The sequence below is a fragment of the Oryctolagus cuniculus genome, chromosome 20 (genome assembly GCF_964237555.1).
Source record: "Oryctolagus cuniculus chromosome 20, mOryCun1.1, whole genome shotgun sequence".
Taxonomy (NCBI): Eukaryota; Metazoa; Chordata; class Mammalia; order Lagomorpha; family Leporidae; genus Oryctolagus; species Oryctolagus cuniculus.
The window spans coordinates 37,784,044-37,804,500 of record NC_091451.1 but is presented as its reverse complement, the minus strand read 5'-3'; the positions used below and the strand labels follow the sequence as shown (position 1 = coordinate 37,804,500).

Sequence of the window (20,457 nt, the reverse complement as noted above, 5' to 3'; positions counted from 1 at the left end):
CAGCCTTGACACCAACCCCCAGGGCCAGGCTGTATCCTGGAGGGTCCCGTGTCTCCCACTGCGCCAGCCCAAGCCAGAGTCGGACAGAGTCTGTTGACCGGCAACTGAGCAGGCTGGAACCTGGGACTGGGCCGAGCTGAGGTCAGCTCACCCCGGGGGGCGCCCAGGGGCTGTGTTGTGTTCTGTGCTGCAGGCACCCAGCAAACGCCCGTCCCTAATCAGGGCAGGAGACACAGACACACAGCTCCGTCCAGAGGCGACATCCACGGGCACCTGCATTTTGATGGGCAGGAACACGGATAAGCACAGTTTGGTCCAACCTGGGCAGTCCCAGGAGGCTTCCTGGAGAAGCTGGGTTTTGAAGGGTGTGTAGGAGTGGACCAAGCAAAGCCCAAGGGAATGGTGTTCCAGTGGCACCATTCCAGGGGACAGATGGCTGTGAACATGACCTTGTGGCTGGGAGGAACGGGGACCAAGGTCAGAGGCTGGGGGCAGCCACATTAGGACCCCGGAGGCTGCGGGAGGCCGAGCCTGAGCCCCAGGCTCTGGAGACACGGCCCCCTCCCTCGGTGGCAGCAGCGCTGCTCCCGACCCCCACCCGGGAAGGTGGGGCTGCGAGCCCCCCCCCACCCCGCACTGGCTGCAGCTCCTCCAACCACAGAGACGCCATTCCCAAAGGGTCTTTATTCGCCCCTCCCCACGCGGCTGGGTCTCTCCCCACAACTGCGTGGCCCCGGGGGACGGAGAGGGCGTGTCCCCCACGGGTGGCTGCCTGCTCCTCGGGGCTGCGGGGCGCTGGTGGCCGAGGGCTGGTCCCGAGCCCTCCATACACACTTGGGGCGCCCCGGAGAGGCCAGGAGGAGCCCCCAGCTGTCCGGCGCCTCCCTGGGGGCAGGGGAGCATCTGCGGCCATGTCCTGGACACGGAGCTTCCTCCCCCGCCCGAGGCGCTGTGCACGCACAGCGGGTGGGCTCGCTTGCTGCGAGCCTCAGTTTCCCCTTGCGTCTGAAGAGCCAGGGCTCTCGGGGCTGGGAGTCGCCCGCGGCTGCTGCCTCGCCGTGTTCCCCAGCGTCCTTGGCTCTCTGCGCGCTGACACGAGCGCGCGTGGGCCCGTGTCCAGGCGTGCGCGCCTCACAGGAAGTTGGGCTCCCGCACCACGAGGCAGGGCGGGCTGCCGCCGCCGTCCAGCGGCCGGTACACGAAGTGGAAGTCGCGCTTGGGCTCGCTCCGCAGCAGGTAGCCCTTGATGGCGTGCGGCAGCGCCTCGTCTGCCAGCTGGAAGCAGCGGCCGTCCACCAGCACGAAGAGCCGGTGCTCGCGCGCCTGCGCCACCTCGAACTTCTCCGCGCACTGCGCGCACAGCGCCTGCGCCTGCGTGTCCGCCCGCGACGCCAGCGTCCGCGACTGCTGCTCGGGCTCCAGGTACGACACGCAGATGAAGTCCTGCGGGGCGACAGCGGGGGTTGCGGTCACGGCGGGCCCGGGCTGGCGGCGGCGGCGGCGCGCGGGGGGCCCTGGACGGCCCGGGTCCCGCCGGCACCTGCGGCCCCTCCCTCCCCGAGCCCAGCACCTGGGCCCAGAGGCAGGGCGGAGTGGGGGCGCACGGTGGCGGCTTCAGGGCAGGTCCAGCGGGCACGGCGGGAGCCAGGGGGCCCGAGGGGAGCCGGGGCCTGCGGGGCCGCCGCGACCCGCCCGACTCTGACTCGGTCCCCCGTGACTGCGTACCCGGGGTTTCCCGGCGCGTCTGCCCCCTCGGCTGGGAGCCGAGGACGGCCTCGGCCCTGCACGGTAGGGAGGAGAGCGGACGAGGATGGCGCGGAGCCTGGAGCCGCAACCGCCGGCCCACCCCGGGCGCCCCCAGCGCAGGTGCGATCCGGCGTGCGCGGGCTACCCCCTTGTGGCCGGAGTGGTGACAGCAGCCAGGCCACCCGCGTGAGGCCCACCGCCCCAAGCAGGCAGGCGCTTCTGAGATGCTGGGCTCCGGCCGGGAAACCCCAAAGGCCCCTCTCTTGCTGCCCGCAAGGGAAAGGATTTAAGGCCCGGGTGCGGGGGGAGGCACGGGCAGGGGGCCGAGGGGCTCTCTCCTGAGCGCCCATCTTCCCTGTGGCGGGGTCCATCTCGCCGAGGCCCTGCCTGGCACAGCATCGGGAACTCACAGTGTGGAAGCGAGAGGCAAGGGAGGCCTGGGGCTGCAGCTGGCTCGGCCGAGCTGGGGCGAGCTGACTGCACAGATTGCTCATGTCAGCCATGCCAGGCTGAACTCGCCCTGGACAGTTTTCACAGCATGGAGACGGACGGAAGCTGTAACTGGATCTTTGCTTTTCCTTCCCAGAGAGCCAGTTACTGAACACTGATCGGGATGCGGGGGTTACAGGAAGGGGCAGCCTCCGGACACAGGGAAACTGAGCTGTAGGAGAGGCAGGACAGCTCAAGGGCGCACAGCAAGCTGGGACGGAGCCGCGTCCAGCATGCGAGCCCCCTGCCGCCTGGGCCCGGGCTCTGCCTGCTGCACACAGGCCATCTTGGGAGCCGGGAGTGGGGTTCAGGACCGGTGTGCTCCGGGTGCCGGGGGAGTGCGTCTGCATAGCCCCGTGCAGCTGTGGATGGCTGCCCAGCTCGGCGCCCCTTCCACACACGCAGGCCTGCTCTGTCCCGAGCCCTGGGCCTCCTCTCCCGAGCTCCTGTGCTCCCAGAGACGGCGCGTCCACGCAGCGAGGGTGGGCGGCACACCGAGGGGAGTCTCGCGCCCAGCCTGGGGGTCCCAGGGACGGCCCCTCAGCGGGGCTGTTACAGGATGGGCAGAGCAGTGCAGGTGGAGGGCAGGCAGCCGGGCACGGAGCGCTGCGTGTGTGCGGGAGGCTGTGGGCAGCTGGATCTGAGGCAGGCTGGGGCCGCCAGGGAGGGGAAGCATGGGTGCCGAGGACGTGGCGCAGTCTGGCCAGGAACTGGATTAGTGGGGGAAGGACTGCAGGCTAGGGGCGGGGCCTCTGCGTTTGTTCAGGATCCCAAGCCAATAGGACAGCTCGTGGGCTCCCTCAAGCCGGACACCCCCGTCTGACGTACCAGCAGCGCCAGGACACAGCAGGTGCCAAGGGATGCTGGTGGCTGTCTTACCCTCCTATGCCGGAGCAGGACACAGCCCCGTCCCGGGGCAGAGAGTGGGACACAGTGGCGGGGGGCGGAGGGACTGGGGTCCCTTCCCCACTGCGCCCCTGAGGGCCCGCTGCGCCACCCGCCCTGGCCCCCAGGCCGCACCGCACCTGCACGGAGGAGCGCGAAGCCCGGGCCTTGTTGAGCGTGCGCCGGCGCTCCCAGCGGTGGATGGAGTCCTGCACCTCCACGCTCAGCTGCCGCGTCACCGTGAGCTTGTCATAGTTCTTGATGTGCTCCAGGGCCCCGTAGGTGGTGGTCAGATAGTAGGAGCCTGCGAGGACAAGGGTGTGGAGGCTGAGCCGGCCCCGCCCCCGCCCCGCCTGCGGGGAGGGCGCTGCTCCGGGCTCGGCCGCCCCCCCCCCCCAGGCTCCACCCCCCGCCGCTGCACGGGGCACTCCCTAGTCCCTGCACCTGCGCCCAAGGCCGGTCTCCACCTCACGCTCGCCCCTGCTCAGAGCTCACTGGCTCCCCTTCCGGATGCTACTTGCTTAGTTTCAAACGTTTGAAAACAAGTTTAAAATAAAAAATGTTTAAAGACTTATGCAAGAAACTGAAATAGGGGGCCTGTGCCATAGTTCACTTGGCTAATCCTCCGCTTGTGGCGCCTGCATCCCATATGGGCGCCGGGTTCTAGTCCCGGCTGCTCCTCTTCCAGTCCAGCTCTCTGCTGTGGCCTGGGAAGGCAGTGGAGGACGGTCCAGGTGATTGGGCTCCTGCACCCGCGTGAGAGACCGGGAGGAAGCACCTGGCTCCTGGCTTTGGATCGGCGCAGCGCTGGCCGTGGTGGCCATTTGGGGGGTGAACCAACGGAAGGAAGACCTTTCTCTCTCTCTTACTGTCTAACTCTACCTGTCAAGTAAAAAAAAAAAAAAAAGAAAGAAAGTGAAATAGGGGTGCATTCAAGGAGAGAAGGGGAGTCTGGGTGACTGTGGCAGGATACTCATGTGTGTTTTCATGTAAATCCTTCTTAAAAACATGTATTTATCTGAAAGGCAGAGTTACAGAGAGAGAGAGAGAGAGAGAGAGGTCTTCCATCCTCTGGTTCACTCCCCAAATAGCTGCAATGGCCAGAGCTGGGTTGATCAGAAGCCAGGAGCCAGGGCTTCTTCCAAGTCTCCCACGTGGGTGCAGGGGCCCTAGCACTTGGGCCATCTTCCATGCTTTTCCCAGGCCATTAGCGGGGAGCCGAATTAGAAGTGGAGCAGCCGGGACTCGAGCTGGCGCTGCAGTATGGGATGCTGTGTTGCCGGCAGAAATGCTTTAAAAACCTAAGCTCTTCTGACTGCATCGTCTCTTCTACAAACGACGTAGAGGAGATTCCAGTTATCATTGGCCAATTGCATGCAAGTTTTACTGACCAAAAATCAGTGAGAATTTCCATGCAACGCTCCCTTTATTTGTGCCGACTTCGGTTAGTTCAGGCGCGTTTTCACTGGCCAGCGCGTCCTGAAGTGACTCAGGCTTTAAGCACGGAGTGTGGCCGCAGCCTCTCCATGAGGTTTGAAGATAAAAGACTATTTTGCATGGATGCTTCCAAGTCCGCTCTGCTTTGCGTGGAGGCAGGGGGTGGGGCAGCGGGTGGGGCAAGGCCTCCGCCTGGGGCAGCTGCCCCCTACACACACAAAGCCCATGATGCGGCTGTGAGAAGTCACTGCGCGAGTGACGCACGGTGGCTCCTGACCCCAGGGGGGCGCTCTGGAGGCCTCTCCCCAGATGGGGTGACAGGTGGGGAGCCCCGAGCCCGTCCAGGGCCGCCCCACTGTTCACAGCCAGAGCCCCACCTGCGGGCCAACTTCCCTGGGATCTGAGGCCACGCAGTGCAGGCCACGGCCACTAGGCGGCAGGAGAGCCCACCGGGAGCTCCGAAGCCCCTTGTGCGGCCCCCACAGCCTGGCCTGGCGCTCCAGGGACCCTGGGCCAAGGAGCCCCTGCGGGCACTTTCGGGAGAGCTGTGGACTTTGAGCTGGCTCCAGAGTTGCTGGTCTCCTGCGTGCCCCATGATTTCCCAGAGGGGTGGGAGCAAAGGAGAGGCCAGAAAGGGGGGCCCTGGCCCCATGAGCTGGAATCCAGCGCCCCCTACTGCTTATAGGAAGCCCCGACCTCTCTGGCCCCACACAGCCGCTGCACAGTGACACCCAGCGCCTGGCCCCTTGCTCCGTTACAGCAGGTGGGCTGGGAATGCAGGGTCCACAAGAACACAGGACCTGGCTTGCAGGCCCTGTGCGGAACAGGCAGCGGTCGGCTCGCGGGAACTCGGACACGCGGGAGACAGAACCCGACTCAGCTCCCAAGCCTACTGGTCTCAGCTGTGTCCCCCGAAGCCCAGCTGTTGAAATCCCGGCAGAGACCCCTCCCGCCGCCCGCCTGGCTCCTCCGCCCTGGCCCGGGCCCCTGCCCAAGGTGGTCCTGGAGGCTGACACCTGTGGGGCTGGGCCTGGCCCAGGTGCCGAGGCCTCCCCTGCCATTGGGCAGGACAAGGAGAGGTACAGGGAGGCACCTCCTGGCACCTGCTGCACATCGCGGGGACCGTCTACAGGTGCTCGGAGCTGCCACAGGCGCACAGGCTGCCCAAGCGCTGCGGGGCGGGGCCTGGGGAGGCTCCACCCTGCCCACCACCTTGCCCTCTGACGCCCCCAGGAGCGCCTCTGACGTCACTGCGGGGCTGGAGGTGGGGTGGGGCTCTGGCGCCTGCAAGAACCAGACCAGTGCACTCAGGCAGCCTTGGGTCAGAATCTGTGAACTGCTTGGCCTTCGTGGATTTTTATTTTTATTTTATTTATTTATTCTTAACAGGTAGAGTTATAGACAGAGAGAGAGACAGAGAGAAAGGTCTTCCTTCCGCTGGTTCACTCCCCAAATGGCCGCTGCGGAGCCAGGTGCCTCCTCCTGGTCTCCCATGTGGGTGCAGGGCCCAAGTACTTGGGCCATCCTCCACTGCAATCCCGGGCCACAGCAGAGAGCTGGACTGGAAGAGGAGCAACTGGGGCAGAATCCAGCGCCCCGACCGGGACTAGAACCTGGTGTGCCGGTGCTGCAGGCGGAGGATTAACCAAGTGAGCCATGGCGCTGGCCCCATCCTTTGTGGATTTTTAAAACAGATTTGAAAGGTAGAGAGAAAGAGAGAGAGAGATCTCCCATCTCCTGGTCCCCCACAAGAGTGGCAGGGGCCCAGCACTTGGGCTGTCCCTGCCTTCCCAGGTACAGTCACAGGAAGCTGGATTGGAAGTGCAGCAGTGAACCTGGCCCGGTGCTCCCACTGGGAGGGGAGGCGGGCGTGCGAAGTGGCAGCCTAACTCGCTGTACCACGACACCAGCCGCAAACCTTCATGGATCGATCTGTTCTTTGGTTTGTCACAAAAAGACTCAAAGGAGCCCTGGACAGACCAGCTCTCTGCTGTCTGGAGAATCCCCTTTCCCACCCGACTCCCGAGGCTTCTGCAACGAGAAGGACCCCCGGAGCCTCGTGCAGGAGCGGGCAGGGCCGCAGGCTCACAGGAGAGGGAGGGCTGCTCCCCGCCCTGTCCCTGCTCTGCCATGAGGCCCCCCCCCCCCCCCGCTGCAGGGCTGCGGGCCGGGGATGGAGGAGAGGGGGCCAGGCTCACACATGCACGGAGCCCAGGCACTTGCTCCCTCCCAGCCCCCAACGGCCTCCATGTCTCTGACCCCCCCCCCCGCCCCACCACTCAGCACCTGCTCCCCAGGACCATCCGCAGCACCTGCCCAAAACAGAAGAGAAAGGGGGGGGGAGCTGCTGACTGCTCAGAGCTCAGTGCTCTCCTGGCCACCCGAGCCCCCCCCCCCCAATCTCTCCAGCCCACCAGCCACTTCCCCTCTCCTCGGCGTTCACCACGCGGGACAGGGACAGGAGCTCGAGTGCCGAGCCGCTCACTCTGCTCTGAGTCCCCCACTGGAGTGGAAGCCCTGAGAAACGGGATCTGCGTCAGCGGGCGCGCAGGCTCAGTGCAGGCTCAGCTCAGGCACCCGTGCGTGCTGCGTGAGTGGGCGCACGGCCTCCCCAGTGCCGGGACTCGGGGCTCCCGCGGAGGCCTGAGAGCCTTCTCCCCAGGCAGGCTGCGAGTCCGGAGGGTCCGATCTGTGGGAGCCCTCTCCCTTGGTTTGCCCTTGGCTTGGGGTACTGTTTATGGGGCTTTCTGACATGTGAGCCTTGAGCCGGCACCGCAGCCCCGAGACCACACCGAGGTTCCTGCTGGGAGTGCGGGGCAGGCTGCGTCCCTCGCGGGGAAACGGGGTGCCCAGAAGCTCACCCTCACAGCCCTGTTACTCACCCCACCCTCTCTCCTCTGTTCTGGGGGCCTGAGACACAGGTCGGTGATGCTGGGAGGCCCCCGGCCACTCCTCCGCCTCGGAACCCCTCCATGTGTGTGCTCAGGGCCACACAGAACAAACAGGAAGGCCCGTGAAGGCCCCAGGAGGGGGAAGTCCTGAAGTGTGGGGCGCATTTGTTCTGATGAGGCCCCCAGCCCTGCCTGTCTTGCCCTGCACTGCAGCCCAGGTGTCTGGCAGGGGTGAGTGGGTGGGGGGGAGGAAGGGACAGATAGGCGGGTGGGGGATGGATGAGTGGGTGGACTGGGGCATGGACGGATGAACAGATGAGCAGATGGATGTGTGAAGTGGATGGATGGATGGATGGACGGGTGGATGGCTGGGTGGACTGATAGGGAGGTGGATGGGCAGGTGGATGGGTGGACAGATGGACTGATGGATGCATGGATGGATGGATGAAGAGACAGGTGGATACATAAATCAATGGATGATGGATGGACAAATAGATGGGTGAGTAGACGGATGGATGAAGAAACGTGGATACACGGATGGATGGATGGATGGATGGATGGACAGGCGGCCTAGTGGGTGAACACATGGATGGATGGGTGAAGAGACAGGTGTGTGTGTGGATACACAGGTTGAATGGATGGCTGGATAGGCAGATGGACAAAGGCACAGGTGGGTGTGTGGAAATGTAGGTTGACTGATCAACAGACAGGTGGCTTGTAGATACATAAACTGAAGAATGGCTGGCTGGCTGCAGACAGGTGCATGTGTGGGTGGAGGTACCAGGCAGTAGATAATCACTTCTAAATAAAGTTTGGCTTCTCCTGAATTCCTGGACCCTCCTAGGAAATACATTGTTCTAACTTCCGGAAGATTTTAACTAAAGAAGAAAATGAGGTGCCCGAGCCACGAGCCAAAGGCACACAGGATGGCGAAGTCTGGGGCTCGCGCAGGCTCCCTGAGCCGTCCATGGCTCACAGCACCACCTGTCACACTTCCCCAGAGACCCACAGATGTTACAAACACATGTGGCCGCAGGGGGCCAGCTATGCCCACAGGGCTGGTGGGGCCTGGCAGCCTCACCCCACCCTTCAAGGCTCAGAGGACGAGCTGGGCTCCCCCAAAGCCGGTGTTGGCTCCCTGGAGGCGTGGCTGGGGCTGGGTGGGCGAGAGGAAGTAGGGGGAAGGCAAGCGGAGGGTGGGGTGGCACAAACCACATCTCTGCCCCCACCTACGGGGACACAGGGCGCTCTTTCCACGCCACTGCCCCCTCCCACTGCAGAGGCCCCTGGCAGGGGACTGTCAAAGCACTGGGCGCTGGGGGGGAGACTCCTTCCTGTGGGTGCCGCCCACCGTGTCAGCCTCCTGGGCCACACTCCCAGCCCCTGCTGCCCCTCGTCCATCACTGCCTTTTCCCTTTCTGTACCTGGCTGGCTCCTACTCAGCCTTCAAACGCTCAGCTCTGGCGGCACCTCTTCCAGGAAGCCCTCCAGGGAGCATGCTCCAGCACCCCGTGGGCGGCTTCCTCCCACCCCAGCAGCTGTCGGTCTCTCTTCCTCCTGGTTCATCGCCCCTCCCAGGCTACTCGCTGGCCCAGGAGTCACACTCAAGTTCACGTCTCCTGGGCTCAGCCCGAGCCCTGCACCTTGCGCGCCGGGTCAGGGGCGCCGGGGTGGGGGACTCACCCTCCCCCAGCTGCAGGGCGGGGTCCATGAGCTCCATCATGTACTCCACGTCCAGGAGCAGCTCGGTGAGGCTGCTGCGGGCCAGCACGTACATGAGCACCGGGAGGAAGTCGTCGGCCCCGTAGGGCTTCCCTGGGGGAGGAAGGACGAGAAGTGACCACCGAGGGGCTCTTTCTAAACGCATCAATTATTTTCATTTATTTTTTTGGTGTTGTTTTTTTTTGACAGGCAGAGTGGACAGTGAGAGAGAGAGACAGAGAAAAAGGTCTTCCTTTGCCGTTGGTTCACCCTCCAATGGCCGCTGCGGCCGGCGCATCACGCTGATCCGATGGCAGGAGCCAGGTGCTTCTCCTGGTCTCCCATGGGGTGCAGGGCCCAAGCACTTGGGCCATCCTCCACTGCACTCCCTGGCCACAGCAGAGAGCTGGCCTGGAAGGGGGGCAACCGGGACAGAATCCGGCGCCCCGACCGGGACTAGAACCCGGTGTGCAGGCGCCGCAAGGCGGAGGATTAACCTAGTGAGCCGCAGCGCCGGCCAAAACGCGTCGATTATTTTCAAAGGCAGAGACGGAGAACTACATCTGCTGGCTCATTCCCCAAATGCCTGCAAGAGCCGGGGCTGGGCCGGGCCACAGCCAGGAGCCAGGGTCTGGAGCCAGGTCTCCCACGTGGGTAGCGGGGATCCACTCCTCCGTGGGCACCTGCGTTAGCAGGAAGCTGGATCAGAAACCTGAACCCAGGCGGTCCCGTATGGAATGCAGGTGTGCCAAGTGAGGCCGTAACCACCGTGCCCAGTGCCCACCGGGGAGGCTGTCCTTGTGCCCGGCCCTGCCCTGCCCAGCGCCAGGGCCAGGGATTTGCGGGCTGAGGGGGACAAAGTCCCTGCTCCCTCTGACTCCCAGAGGGGCCTGGGCTGGGCCTCCTGGAGAGGCCAAGGCAGCAGCCAGGTGCCCTCTGGGCCGTAGCGAGACCCGGCCCCCTTACCCCTCCCAGCTCTTCCCTCGACCACCCTTGGCTGCCCGCTTGGCGGTCAAGTTCACGTCGCACTTCTGCCATAGCACTTCTGCCTAGCAGCAGCTGTGGGCCGCACATCGATGCTTCTGGGAAGGTTCCCCCCGACCACCCCGACAACCACGCGTCTCCTGCCCCACCCGGGAAACAGACGCTGGCCTGCGACCAGACGAGACCTCACATCCCACTGCTCGCCGCCACGCTGGGGCTGTGGCCTTTCCAGGTGTCTTCAAACGTCAGCCCCTCCGGAAGGAACGGCTCCTGGCCACGCTCGGGCCCCGCAGACAGCCCACAGGGCTCAGCACCCTGCCGCCAGCAGCAGGTGCCGTACGGGGTACGAGGTGCCTCCCCCACGAGGCTCAGGCTGGCTCTGAAGACACAAAGCCAAAGGCTGGGGCTCCGCGGGGAGAGGAGAATCCCCTGGAGGTCCCTGTGGGCGCCTGGGATGCCTCTGCAGGCCCCTGGGGAACTGTCTGCCCAGTGGAGGATGGCCACGCAGTCCCCAGCTGGTTTCTCACTTCCTCTAACCCACGGGGCTCAGGCAGGGGTCCCTAGATCTCAGCCAGCGGTTCCCAGGGCTGTGCGTGGCCCCAGCAGGACGCACACGGGGCTGTGGCCCTTGGCGTCTCGGCTGAGACTAATCCATCAGTCCACAGGCGCTTCCCCCCGAAGCCTGTGTCCACTGGCGCGTTTCAGAAGGACTCAGGCGACCGCTGGGGGATACAAGGGCACTGCAAGGAGCTCTTGGGAAACGGACGATAAAGCCAAGTCTACTTTGGTGCAAAAAATTTTTGAAACCCACGTCTATGGGTCTTTGAAAGCTTCCTGCCCCGTCACATCACTGGGCATGGACTTCGAATTTTCTTTGCACTCTATCTTTCAATTCCACTTTCCAAAAACTTTCCTGAAGTCCTCACATACACCTGACAAAACAGGAAAATCGGAAAAATAAAGCCAACATAAAGACAAGTACCAATTCCAGGAGGAGGAGCTGCACTGAAGGAAAACCTAAATGCACAAGAATAAGCAAGAACCTACAAACCTTCTCACGTTTGGCTTTGAGCTTCCTGGTGGCTAAAGTGAAGAGGGAAACACAATCATTACGCCCTTCTCTCATTGTCCTTGAGAAGGAAATAGGCCTGTTTCTTGGGGGAACAAAACTATTTTTCTTGCCCTAAGCACCATGGCTCCATCTGGGGGACATGAAGGGACGCGACTGGCAAGATCGCATTGTTGGGGATGATGTGCTCATGACGTCATCTTGCTCAGGGCCAGCAGCTCCCGTGGGGGACTTCACACCTGCTCCCCTGAGCAGTGCCACGGAGGAGGTGGCACAGGCTTTGGGGAGCTGAACTCCCAAGGTGCAGCGGGCAGAGCTGTGCCTCCGGCCTCGGGCCTGGGTTCGAATCCCAGCTCTGCCGCTCAGGAGCTGTGGACGAGAGCAAGTCCCTTCCTGTCTCCACCCCGGCATCGAGGCTGCAGGCCGAGGTGCCCAGGCCAGGTCTGTGTAGATGAAGTCACACAGTGGGCAGAGCCAGGCTGAACCACACTGGGCCAGAGCCACAGGTAGTTACCAGAACGGGCTCTCGGGTGCTGAACCAAGTGGGAAACAGGGGGGTGCTTTGCCGTAAGCAGTGCCAACGCCAGTACCCCCTTATCTGCGGTTTCACTTTCTGTGGCCAGCCGTGGTCTGAGAGAGTATTACGGGGGAAACGCCGTAAGTTCCAAGTGGTGCGCCGCCCCAGGCGGGCAGCAGGTGGCGCTCTCCCGCTCCCTTATGTGAAAGGCCTGGAGCAGGCAGCAGGTGCTGGGGACTGAGGGGACCAGGGAACAGGGAGTGCCAGCCAGCGCGCACAGGGCTTCTTCCTCGTGTGACCAAAACATTCTGGAATTGGAGCAGCTTTGGACGCACGACCTAGCAGCTGTGCTAAAAAGCAAGCACTCCATTAGTTTTAAGCATGTACAGCGTGCACGTGTGATAGGCACACAGCAGGTGTCATGGTGACTGTGGATTCTCCGGCACCCCCATGGCACTCCCCAGCCCTGGCTCACCTCACCCACACCCTGGCCTTGCAGGTGGGGCCAAGGCAGCGGCTGGCACAAGACCAGCTGGGCCCGCCGCCAGGGGCACACGTGGGCTACCCAGGGAAGACCTTGTTCCTCCACACCCCCGTCTCCTCGGGGCCCTCCATGGCTCCCGCTGCCCAGTGCTCCATTGCAGGGGTGTGAGTTCTGCTCACAACTCGCCCGCTTGATTTTCCCGAGAACAGGTTACGGACCCCTGCCTCCCTGGCCACACTCAGTTTCTGCATCTGCAAACTGGGGCCAGCAAGACTGGCCCTGATGCCCTCGCAGGGCGTTTGAGAGAAGATGATGAGAGAAAGAGCAAGAGAGTGATTCAGAACCCACTGGGTGTGGCAGCGAGGTGGGCGAACTGAGAACACAGCACCTGCAGTGTGAAGTCCCGGTGCGTGCGCCTGCAGGCTGTGTGACCTTGGCCTGATTGCTTCACCTCTCTGAGCTTGTGTGCTCGCCCAGCACAGAGAACATGGCCTTCCTACGGGGGCGGTGAGGCACTGGCGCTCGGACCAGGCCATTCCGGCAACATCTGGGGTGGCTTCTTGGAGGTGACGGCTACGGAGGGTCAGGGACTCCGTGCAACGTCCTGCAATGCCGGCGCGGCCTCCGGCACTCCCCCGAAGGGGCCACAGGCCTGGGGCAGGACATCCTGCTTCCAGCCGAAGGCCAGCCCTGCAGGCAGAGTGGACAAACCCTCCCCACGGGCCTCTTGGGGCATCTTGGCCAACCCCTTAGGAAGGGCTTTGGGGCCCATTCCCTGTCCCCCTCCACACACACCGTGTTCAGCCTCCCCGCTGTGGGGGTCTCCCGACCCCGCGCAGGTCCCCAGCCCCCGCCATGAGCAGCTCATCTCTGTCTCCCGGTACACAGAGGACAGGAGTAGCACCCATGAATGAGTGAATGAGTGAATGAGTGAATGAGTGAATGAGTGAATGCAGAGCCCCCAGCCAGAGCCCGGAGCCCTGACTCTGATGGGCCTCTGCAAAGCCCCGATAGTGCTTCCCCCACCAGCGAGGACTCGTCTCCCCCTGGGGCCTCCCCACCTCTGTGAAGTTGCCCGCCCAGGGCCGGAGTCCCCACCCCTCCTCGGGGGCCGCCTGTCCTGCCATGGCCGGTCAGCGCAGAGCCCCGGGCAGTCGCCCCTCCTGCTGCCCAGCAGCCGCGTCTTATCCTTTGATCCACAGCGAAGCTCTCATCCCACTCGATCTCGAGAGCCACGTGGACGTGGACGTGGACGTGGACGTGTCTCTAAGACCTTCTCCACGACGTCCTCCCGGGTAGCTCACTCTACTTTCCAACTTCCAACCCAGAACATTCTGCCTGCATCCGCCTCCCAGGCGTCACCCGCTCGCTGTGTGGCGTCACGGGCCCGTCCCCGAACTCTGAACACACGGTCACTCCGGATCCCTTCCCACACAACACTCCCCTGCCTGGGACGCCCCGGCCGCCTCCCCCGGCCCCACTTCTCCTGTCCTCGCCCACATCCTCCTGTGCGGCTGGGTGGTCCCCGCTCCAGCTCCCATAGGTCTTTACAAAAAGGTTATTTCATCTGAAAGGGAGAGAGAGATCTTCATGCCATCCTCTGGTTTACTCCCCACATGCCCCCAACAGCTGGGGCTGGGCCAGGCCGAAGCCAGGAGCCCTGAGCTTAATCTGATCCCCCACATGAGTGGCGGGGCCCCAAGTGCTTGGGCCATCACCTGCTGCCCCCCAGGTGGGCTGGGCCGGAAGTGGAGCAGCGGCACCCTAACCCGGGCATCCAGAGACGTGCGTATCCCAAGCAGCTCCTAGGCTCTGAGCCGGGTGCCCAGCTCTCCATCGTCCTGTTTCAGGGCCCGCCCTTCGCTCACTCGGGCCACTCCCTGAGGGCAGGGATGGAGGCTGTGGGAGCTGGGGCAAGTCGCTACACCTCTCTGAGCCTCTGCCCATCGCTGCCTTCCTGGTCCCCAGCCCCGGGCTTAGGATGTAGAATGCTGACAGGGGACTGACCCGAGGCCGGGCGTGTTCTCACTGGACACCACTCTGTCCTGCCCGGGTCAGGGTCAGGGGCATGGACACTGAGGGGAAGCCTGGAGTCCCAGGCCCAGCCCTGCGCACCGTGGGGCCTCAGCCAGTGCCACTGGGACGCGTGCAGGGTCAGGGATCACACCCAGCTGGCTGCAGCCTGCACCTCCCGGTGGCTTCTGTGGTCCTCCCGTCAAGTTCCAGCCGTGTGCCGCCTGCAGGGACGCCGGGCACCTGTGACAAGCTGGCCAAGGGGCCGCACGCGTGTTTCACCTGCTGCGAGACGCTGGAGAAGCAAAGCTCTCCACATAGAAACGAGCCGCAGGTGCCCCCGGGAGTGCTCCCCGCGCGTGCTCCCCACGGAGTGCTCAGGAGTCCCTGCCGCTCGACCACTGCCCAGCTGAAAGACTTGAAGCCGGCTGCGGGCCCCTGCGTGGCGCGAGGCGGGGGCTGCCCTGGCGCGGGGCGGGGCTGCGTGGCGTGGGGCGGGGCTGCCGTGGCGGGAGGCGGAGCTCTCTCTCTCGGAGCTCCCCGAAGCCGCCCTGCACACGTGCCTGTAGGTTAAGTCTCAGTACTGCTCTGAGCAACACCGCACCCACAGGCACTGGCACCGCCTCCCTGCAGAGCGCCCAGCTCAGCAGCCCTGCAGGCCGTGGGCTCGGAGGCCTGGAGCCACAGAGGCCCAGCCTGGCTGGAGAGGGCTGGAGGCCATGGAGGCAGCGATACGAAGCCTGTGCGGCCCGGGTCTGTCTCTGCCAAGCTCATTTCTGACACCGGGATACGGGAGAAAAGCCAGCCGGGGAGGCAGGAGAGAGCAGTGACTCAACACGAGACCTGGGTTCAAGTCTCAGGTCCACCACGCACCTGCCCAGGTGTGACCCTGAATGTGCTACAGGACCTCTCCAAGCCTCAGTTTTCCTGGCTATAAAATGGGGATAATGACGGTGCCCACATCCCATTGGGTGGTGCTTAGCTCGGTGCCTGTTAAACACTGGACACGATAATCATCCAAGACAGGAGGGGGCGTGTCCTATAAAGCCTCAGAATGGGAGATGTCCAGGACCAGGGTGGAGAAGCAAGGACAGGGACCTACAACACCTCCCTTAGCCTGGTGAGGCCTCGGATCAGACGCCCGGCCGGGGGGGGGGGGTAATAACTACAGTGCGTGCCGGCTGCCAGTTGCAGCCAATGAGCAGCCGGCGAGGTGGGCACGGCTGCGTCCCTGCACACAGGGGAGACTGAGGCTGTGTGCCTGAGTGACCTGAACCCGGTGACAGAGCCAGAAAGGGGCAGGGCTGGGTCCCGGGCAGCCTGTGTGTTCTCTCTGAGGCTGCCCTGGCAGAGGGTCCCCCGCTGGGGTGCTGGGCGGCGAGAGGCCTGGGCTCCATCACCACCCCTCTGGCCCCACGTCCCATGGCCTGGCCCTGTGCACTCTGTTGCCTGGCATGGAGGAGCGCTTGTGGCATCAGGGGCTTCAACAGACGGCAGAAGGAGCGAAGAGGCCGCCCCTCTGCCCCTGGGATGGCTCCTGCTCCTCACAACGGAAGTCTCACCTGCTCATCCCCCCTTCCTGCTCCCATCTTAAGGGCGTCCTGGGCTCGGATCTGTCTCCCCCGTCAAAGAGCCGGGAATGACCTGGGGCCAGCGTTTGGTGCAGTGGGGTTGGCCCAGTGCCTGCAATGCCAGCACCCACACGGACGCAGCAGCTGGAGTCCCGGCTGCTCCACTTCCGACCCAGCTCCCCGCTCATGCGCCTGGGGAAGCAGCGGAAGATGGTCCCAGTGTCTGGGCCCCAGGTGGGGCTCCTGGCCCAGCTCTGTGGCCATCTGGAGAGTGAACCAGTGGCTGGAAGGTCATTCTCTCCCTCTGTCTCTCTCTCTCTGCCATACTGCTTTTTAAATAAATAAAATCAGTCTTTTTTCTAAAAGGAGGTGGGCATGACTTGGCTGTCAAAGTGACAGCAGGGATGAATCCAGAAGTTCTAACGCTCTCTCCAGGAACCCAGTCTGTCCCTGGCCGCAGGACGGTCAAGTTCATCCAAAGCCGTTTGCCTGGGAGAACCACAATCGCCTGACCCGGGACCCCAACCCCGCCCCTCATGGAAAATGCTCCCGAGGGGGGACTCTGAAACTCGGGTCGGCTCCCGGGCTGGCTGCCTGGTGTGGGATGTCGGCACGGGCTCCCCAGCGAGAGGATTCTCGGCCTGCGCCGGGCCACTCGGCACACGGGCACAACAGCAGCTTCTTTCTGGGAGCTCCCGACCCGCATCTGAGTCCATCCTTCTCTTCTTATTCCAATGGGCAGGCAGCAGCCGGGCCCCACAGCAGTCCTGTTTCCAGCGGGCCTGGGTGAAGCCAGCAGGAGGCTGGGCACCCTCGCCGGAGGCCAGGGCCTGGGCAGTCGGGGAGCAGAGCTGGGGCAGGCTGGGTGGTGGGGTCGTTGGTGGAAGAAACAGGTTGACAGAGGCCGGCAGGACGCAGCCTGGGGTCCCCGGGGGCCCTGGGTGACACTGGAGTAGCCAGAGCACGGGCTGCACCAGCCGCTGGGTGCCCACGGTGGGGGAGGCGGCAGTCGGAGGCCTAAAATCGCTGCTTGTCCAGATCAGAAGAGACTGTCTGTTGGGATCTGGCTGATAAGGCCCACCCGATCTAATCTTGAGAAACGGCCGACAAACCCCAAATGAGGAACTTCCATTACAGAGCCGGGCGGGGGCAACCCGTCTTCCTCAAACACATCAACGTCCTCAGTCGAAGGCAGGCTGTGGAAAATTCCACAGGAAGGAGGCGGGCAGCACGGGACAGCCACAGGCACGGATCTGCACTGGAGGAGGGCACGTGCTCACCGAGCCCTTAGGAGGCCAGGCGGCAGCGTGGGAGGACGGCGTGGGTCCGGCCCACGGGCACTCAGAGCGGGCCAGCTCCGCGTGGGAAACCCACCTGCTCACACACGTGCCCTCGGGGGCCCGAATGCCCCTAACAAAGATGGCGCTGGCAGGCTGAGAAACTGACCAAGAGGCGGGGTCTACCTTACTAATTCACAAAAGTACGAGGGGAGCCGGCTCCCCTGGCCCGATGCACCACTGCTGTGCCTGGAGCTCCGAAGTCCGAAATGATTTCCAAACGAAAGATTTAAAAACAGCAGCAGCAGAACCCCCACGCAGCCCTGCCTGTAACCCACGGGCCTGTGGGCTGGCCTGGGGCTCGGCCTCTCCTGTGGCACGTGGAACCCAGCTTAGAAACCACTCGCGAGGTTGAGCCCCCAACGTTTTGGGGAACTCGCTGGGGAGCCGGTGGCTCCTGCATCCCGACACGTGAGAACACACGCTCATCTCTGATTCTCCTGGATGCCCTGAGAGGTGGTCCCGGCCCCATTTTATGGGTGGGAAAGCTGAGGCTCAGGTGCTGTCCACGTGCTTCCCATGCGCTGTCCCACCCCTCAGGCAAGAAGCATCTCAACCCCATTTCACGCGCTTGGGGGCGCAGTGGGACTGACGCCCAAGGACACTGCACCAAAGCTGGGGTTCAAGCCCACGTTTGCAGGTAAACCCCAAAGCATTTCTCTTCGTGGGGGAAACTGGGGCTGAGCAGGTCGGCCCCAGCCTGCTAGAGAGCAGATGAGCCCGGGCACCGCTGGACTCCCAGTCCAGTGCTCACCTGGAGTGGGAGGGGCGTGCGATCTGCCTGGTCCCAGCTGAGAAACGCAGCGATTTCCGTGGGAAATCCTCACCTGCCCCGCTCAGGGTCCCCCTGTCCGGACCCCAGCCAGGACGGAGGGCCCTAAGCCCCCTGGGCTTCGCCTCACTGCCAGCCGTGCCAGGAGTGCCGGTTCTAGCCCTGCCTGCCTTCTCCCCACTCCCTCCCTGTCCCTGCTCTCCAGGAAGGTTTCATTGAGCAAATTCATTGTTGGCAAAGCTCACGGTGTCTGACCACAGCCGCCAGGACCGGAAACAGGACGGAGCCCCACTAGGATGGAATGGCCCTTTCTCAGCCCCCGCCGCGGACGCCATGATGACGTCTCAGGGGGCGGAGCCCTTGGCCCTGCCCTCAATCCTGGTGAGGCCTTGGATCAGACGCCAGGCCAGGGCAGGTAGTAACTATAGTGCGTGCCGGCCGCCAGCCGCAGCCAATGAGCAGCCGGCGAGGTGGGCACGGCTGCGTCCCTGCACATAGGGGAGACTGAGGCTGTGTGCCTGAGTGACCTGAACCCGGTGACAGAGCCAGAAAGGGGCAGGGCTGGGTCTTGGGCAGCCTGTGTGTTCTCTCTGAGGTTGCCCCCGGCAAAGGGTCCTACGGGACCTCGCTCTGTTCTGACCCAGTCTCACTGCTGGTCCCCTCCACACGCACCTCCGAGCCTGCCCCCCGCACCCCCACTGCTGCAGACCCAGGGCTGCCTCGCTCTGTGAAGGTGTGAGCAGGCTCCTGGCTGGTCCCCGCCAGCCCTCAGCTGGGTCATGCCGCCGCTGCAAGGCATGCTGGGTACTTTCCCAGGGCTCTGGACCCCTAGGGCTGACCATGCCAAGCTCTTGAGAGCTCTGGGTTCTGCCTGCTGCCCACTGAACCCCACTTACTTTCCTGTTTTTTTTTTTTTTTTTTTTTTTTTTTTTTTTTTTTTGTAAGGCAGAGTTATATATATATAGAGAGGGAGAAAAGCAGAGAGAGATCTTTTATCCACTGGTTCACTCCCCAAATGGCTGCAATGGTCAGGCCGAAGCCAGGAGCCAGAAATTCCACCCAGGTCTCCCGCACGGGTGCAGGGACCCCAGCACTTGGGCCATCTTCTGCTGCTTTCCCAGGTGCATTAGCAGGGAGCTGGATCAGAAGTGGAGCAGCCGGGACTTGAACCGGTGCCCATGTGGGATGACCGTGGGCGTGGCTTAACCGCCCCTCTCTGGGGTTTCACAGAGGGTCACTCAGTTGTGCAGCTTGCATCCTGGGCCTGTTCTCTGGGCTCCTGACTGCACGGGGCACCTGACCCCCGAGCTGAAGTCCACGCCACAGAAGCAAACCCTTCGCTGTGTCCGCGTCTGCAACGGCCCCCTCTCTCCCAGCCACGTCCCCGGCATCGTGATGGGGGCTACAGTGCGGTTCTGTCACTGCGGCCCCTGTCTCCGGGGAAGGCTACTCCTAGCAGCTGGCCACAGGACACGCACCCTAGCAGCTGGCCACAGGACACGCACCCTAGCAGATGGCCACAGGGCACGCATCAGTCTCACAGAAGACAGCGACTCCCGCTCGGAACTGCGGCCCAGGCAGCCTGTGAGGGGAGCTTTTCTAGGGCAAGGGGCCCTGGCACAGCGGTGGCCACGGCTCCTGAAACAGGTGCGTTTGTGGCTGCTTTGATTGACATTTGCCCTGAACCACCAGGGGCCCCAGTGTCCCCTCTCGGTAAAGCAGCTTCCTTGGCAGAGGCCCCCGGGCTCCAAGTAAATCATTCGCAGCAGTGAGTGGCAGATCAGGACAGTGCTTCCACTCCCCACTGCCGTATCTTCCACGCACAGTTACACAGGTTGCTCACTGCACAAGGGCATCCAGCTAGAGGGGTAACTGGTGGACAGAATCCAGTGAGGATTCTGCCCACTGGGTGTGCACCAGGCACGGGGACAGTGCTCGTCTGCCTGGGGGAGCACAGTGATCAGTTGGCGACCAAGGTCCCAGGGACTCCCCTTCTTACATCCACACCCCTGCAATGCGACCGCGGCCCTCCCTCCTCACCCCTGAATCCGGGCTGCTCTGTGACCAAGGAATACGTGGATCAGAGCGCCGGCTCCGCAGGCCTCAGTTCTTGGTTCTCTCCGTACCCCAGCGACAGCCATGGGCGCAAGGCCAAGCTGACCTGTGAACCTCACAGCCCAGGCACCCCCACCCTGGACTGGCCAGCTGCCTCTGCCCTCAGTCCCACAGGGGGAGCCCAGCCAGGCCGCAGCGTGCTGCCCCAGACCTGCACGCCTGCCCCACAGCCCCATGGCCCCGTGGCCCCACGGCCCAGGCAGCCGTCAGCAGTGCTGGCTGCTTATGGCACCTGCCACGGTGGGTACCGAGTCCCTGCCACCCCCTCACGGCGTGTGGCCTTATTTGGCAATGGCACTGTTGCAGCTATAAATAGCTCAGATGAGGTCACACTGCAGTAGGGAGAGTCCCTAACCCAGGGGCTGTGTCCCTAGGGAAAGGAGAAGCTTGGGCCCGGGACACGTACACAGACCCCGCCTGGCACAGACCGCGCCTGGCGAGCCCCC

General features: G+C 63.6%; 1 protein-coding gene across 1 annotated transcript in view; it reads right to left on the bottom strand.

The window, feature by feature from the left end:
* Positions 1-669: 669 nt before the first annotated feature.
* Positions 670-20,457, bottom strand: part of RIN3 (Ras and Rab interactor 3) — a 117,401-nt gene continuing 97,613 nt past the window's right edge. The window contains exons 8-10 of the mRNA XM_051826438.2: positions 9,132-9,263; positions 3,261-3,424; positions 670-1,443 (exon numbers count right to left, since the gene is read on the bottom strand). Of these exons, the coding sequence (XP_051682398.2) occupies positions 1,132-1,443; positions 3,261-3,424; positions 9,132-9,263 (608 nt within the window). The 3' untranslated portion in view covers positions 670-1,131. The remainder of the gene's footprint in view (positions 1,444-3,260; positions 3,425-9,131; positions 9,264-20,457) is intronic.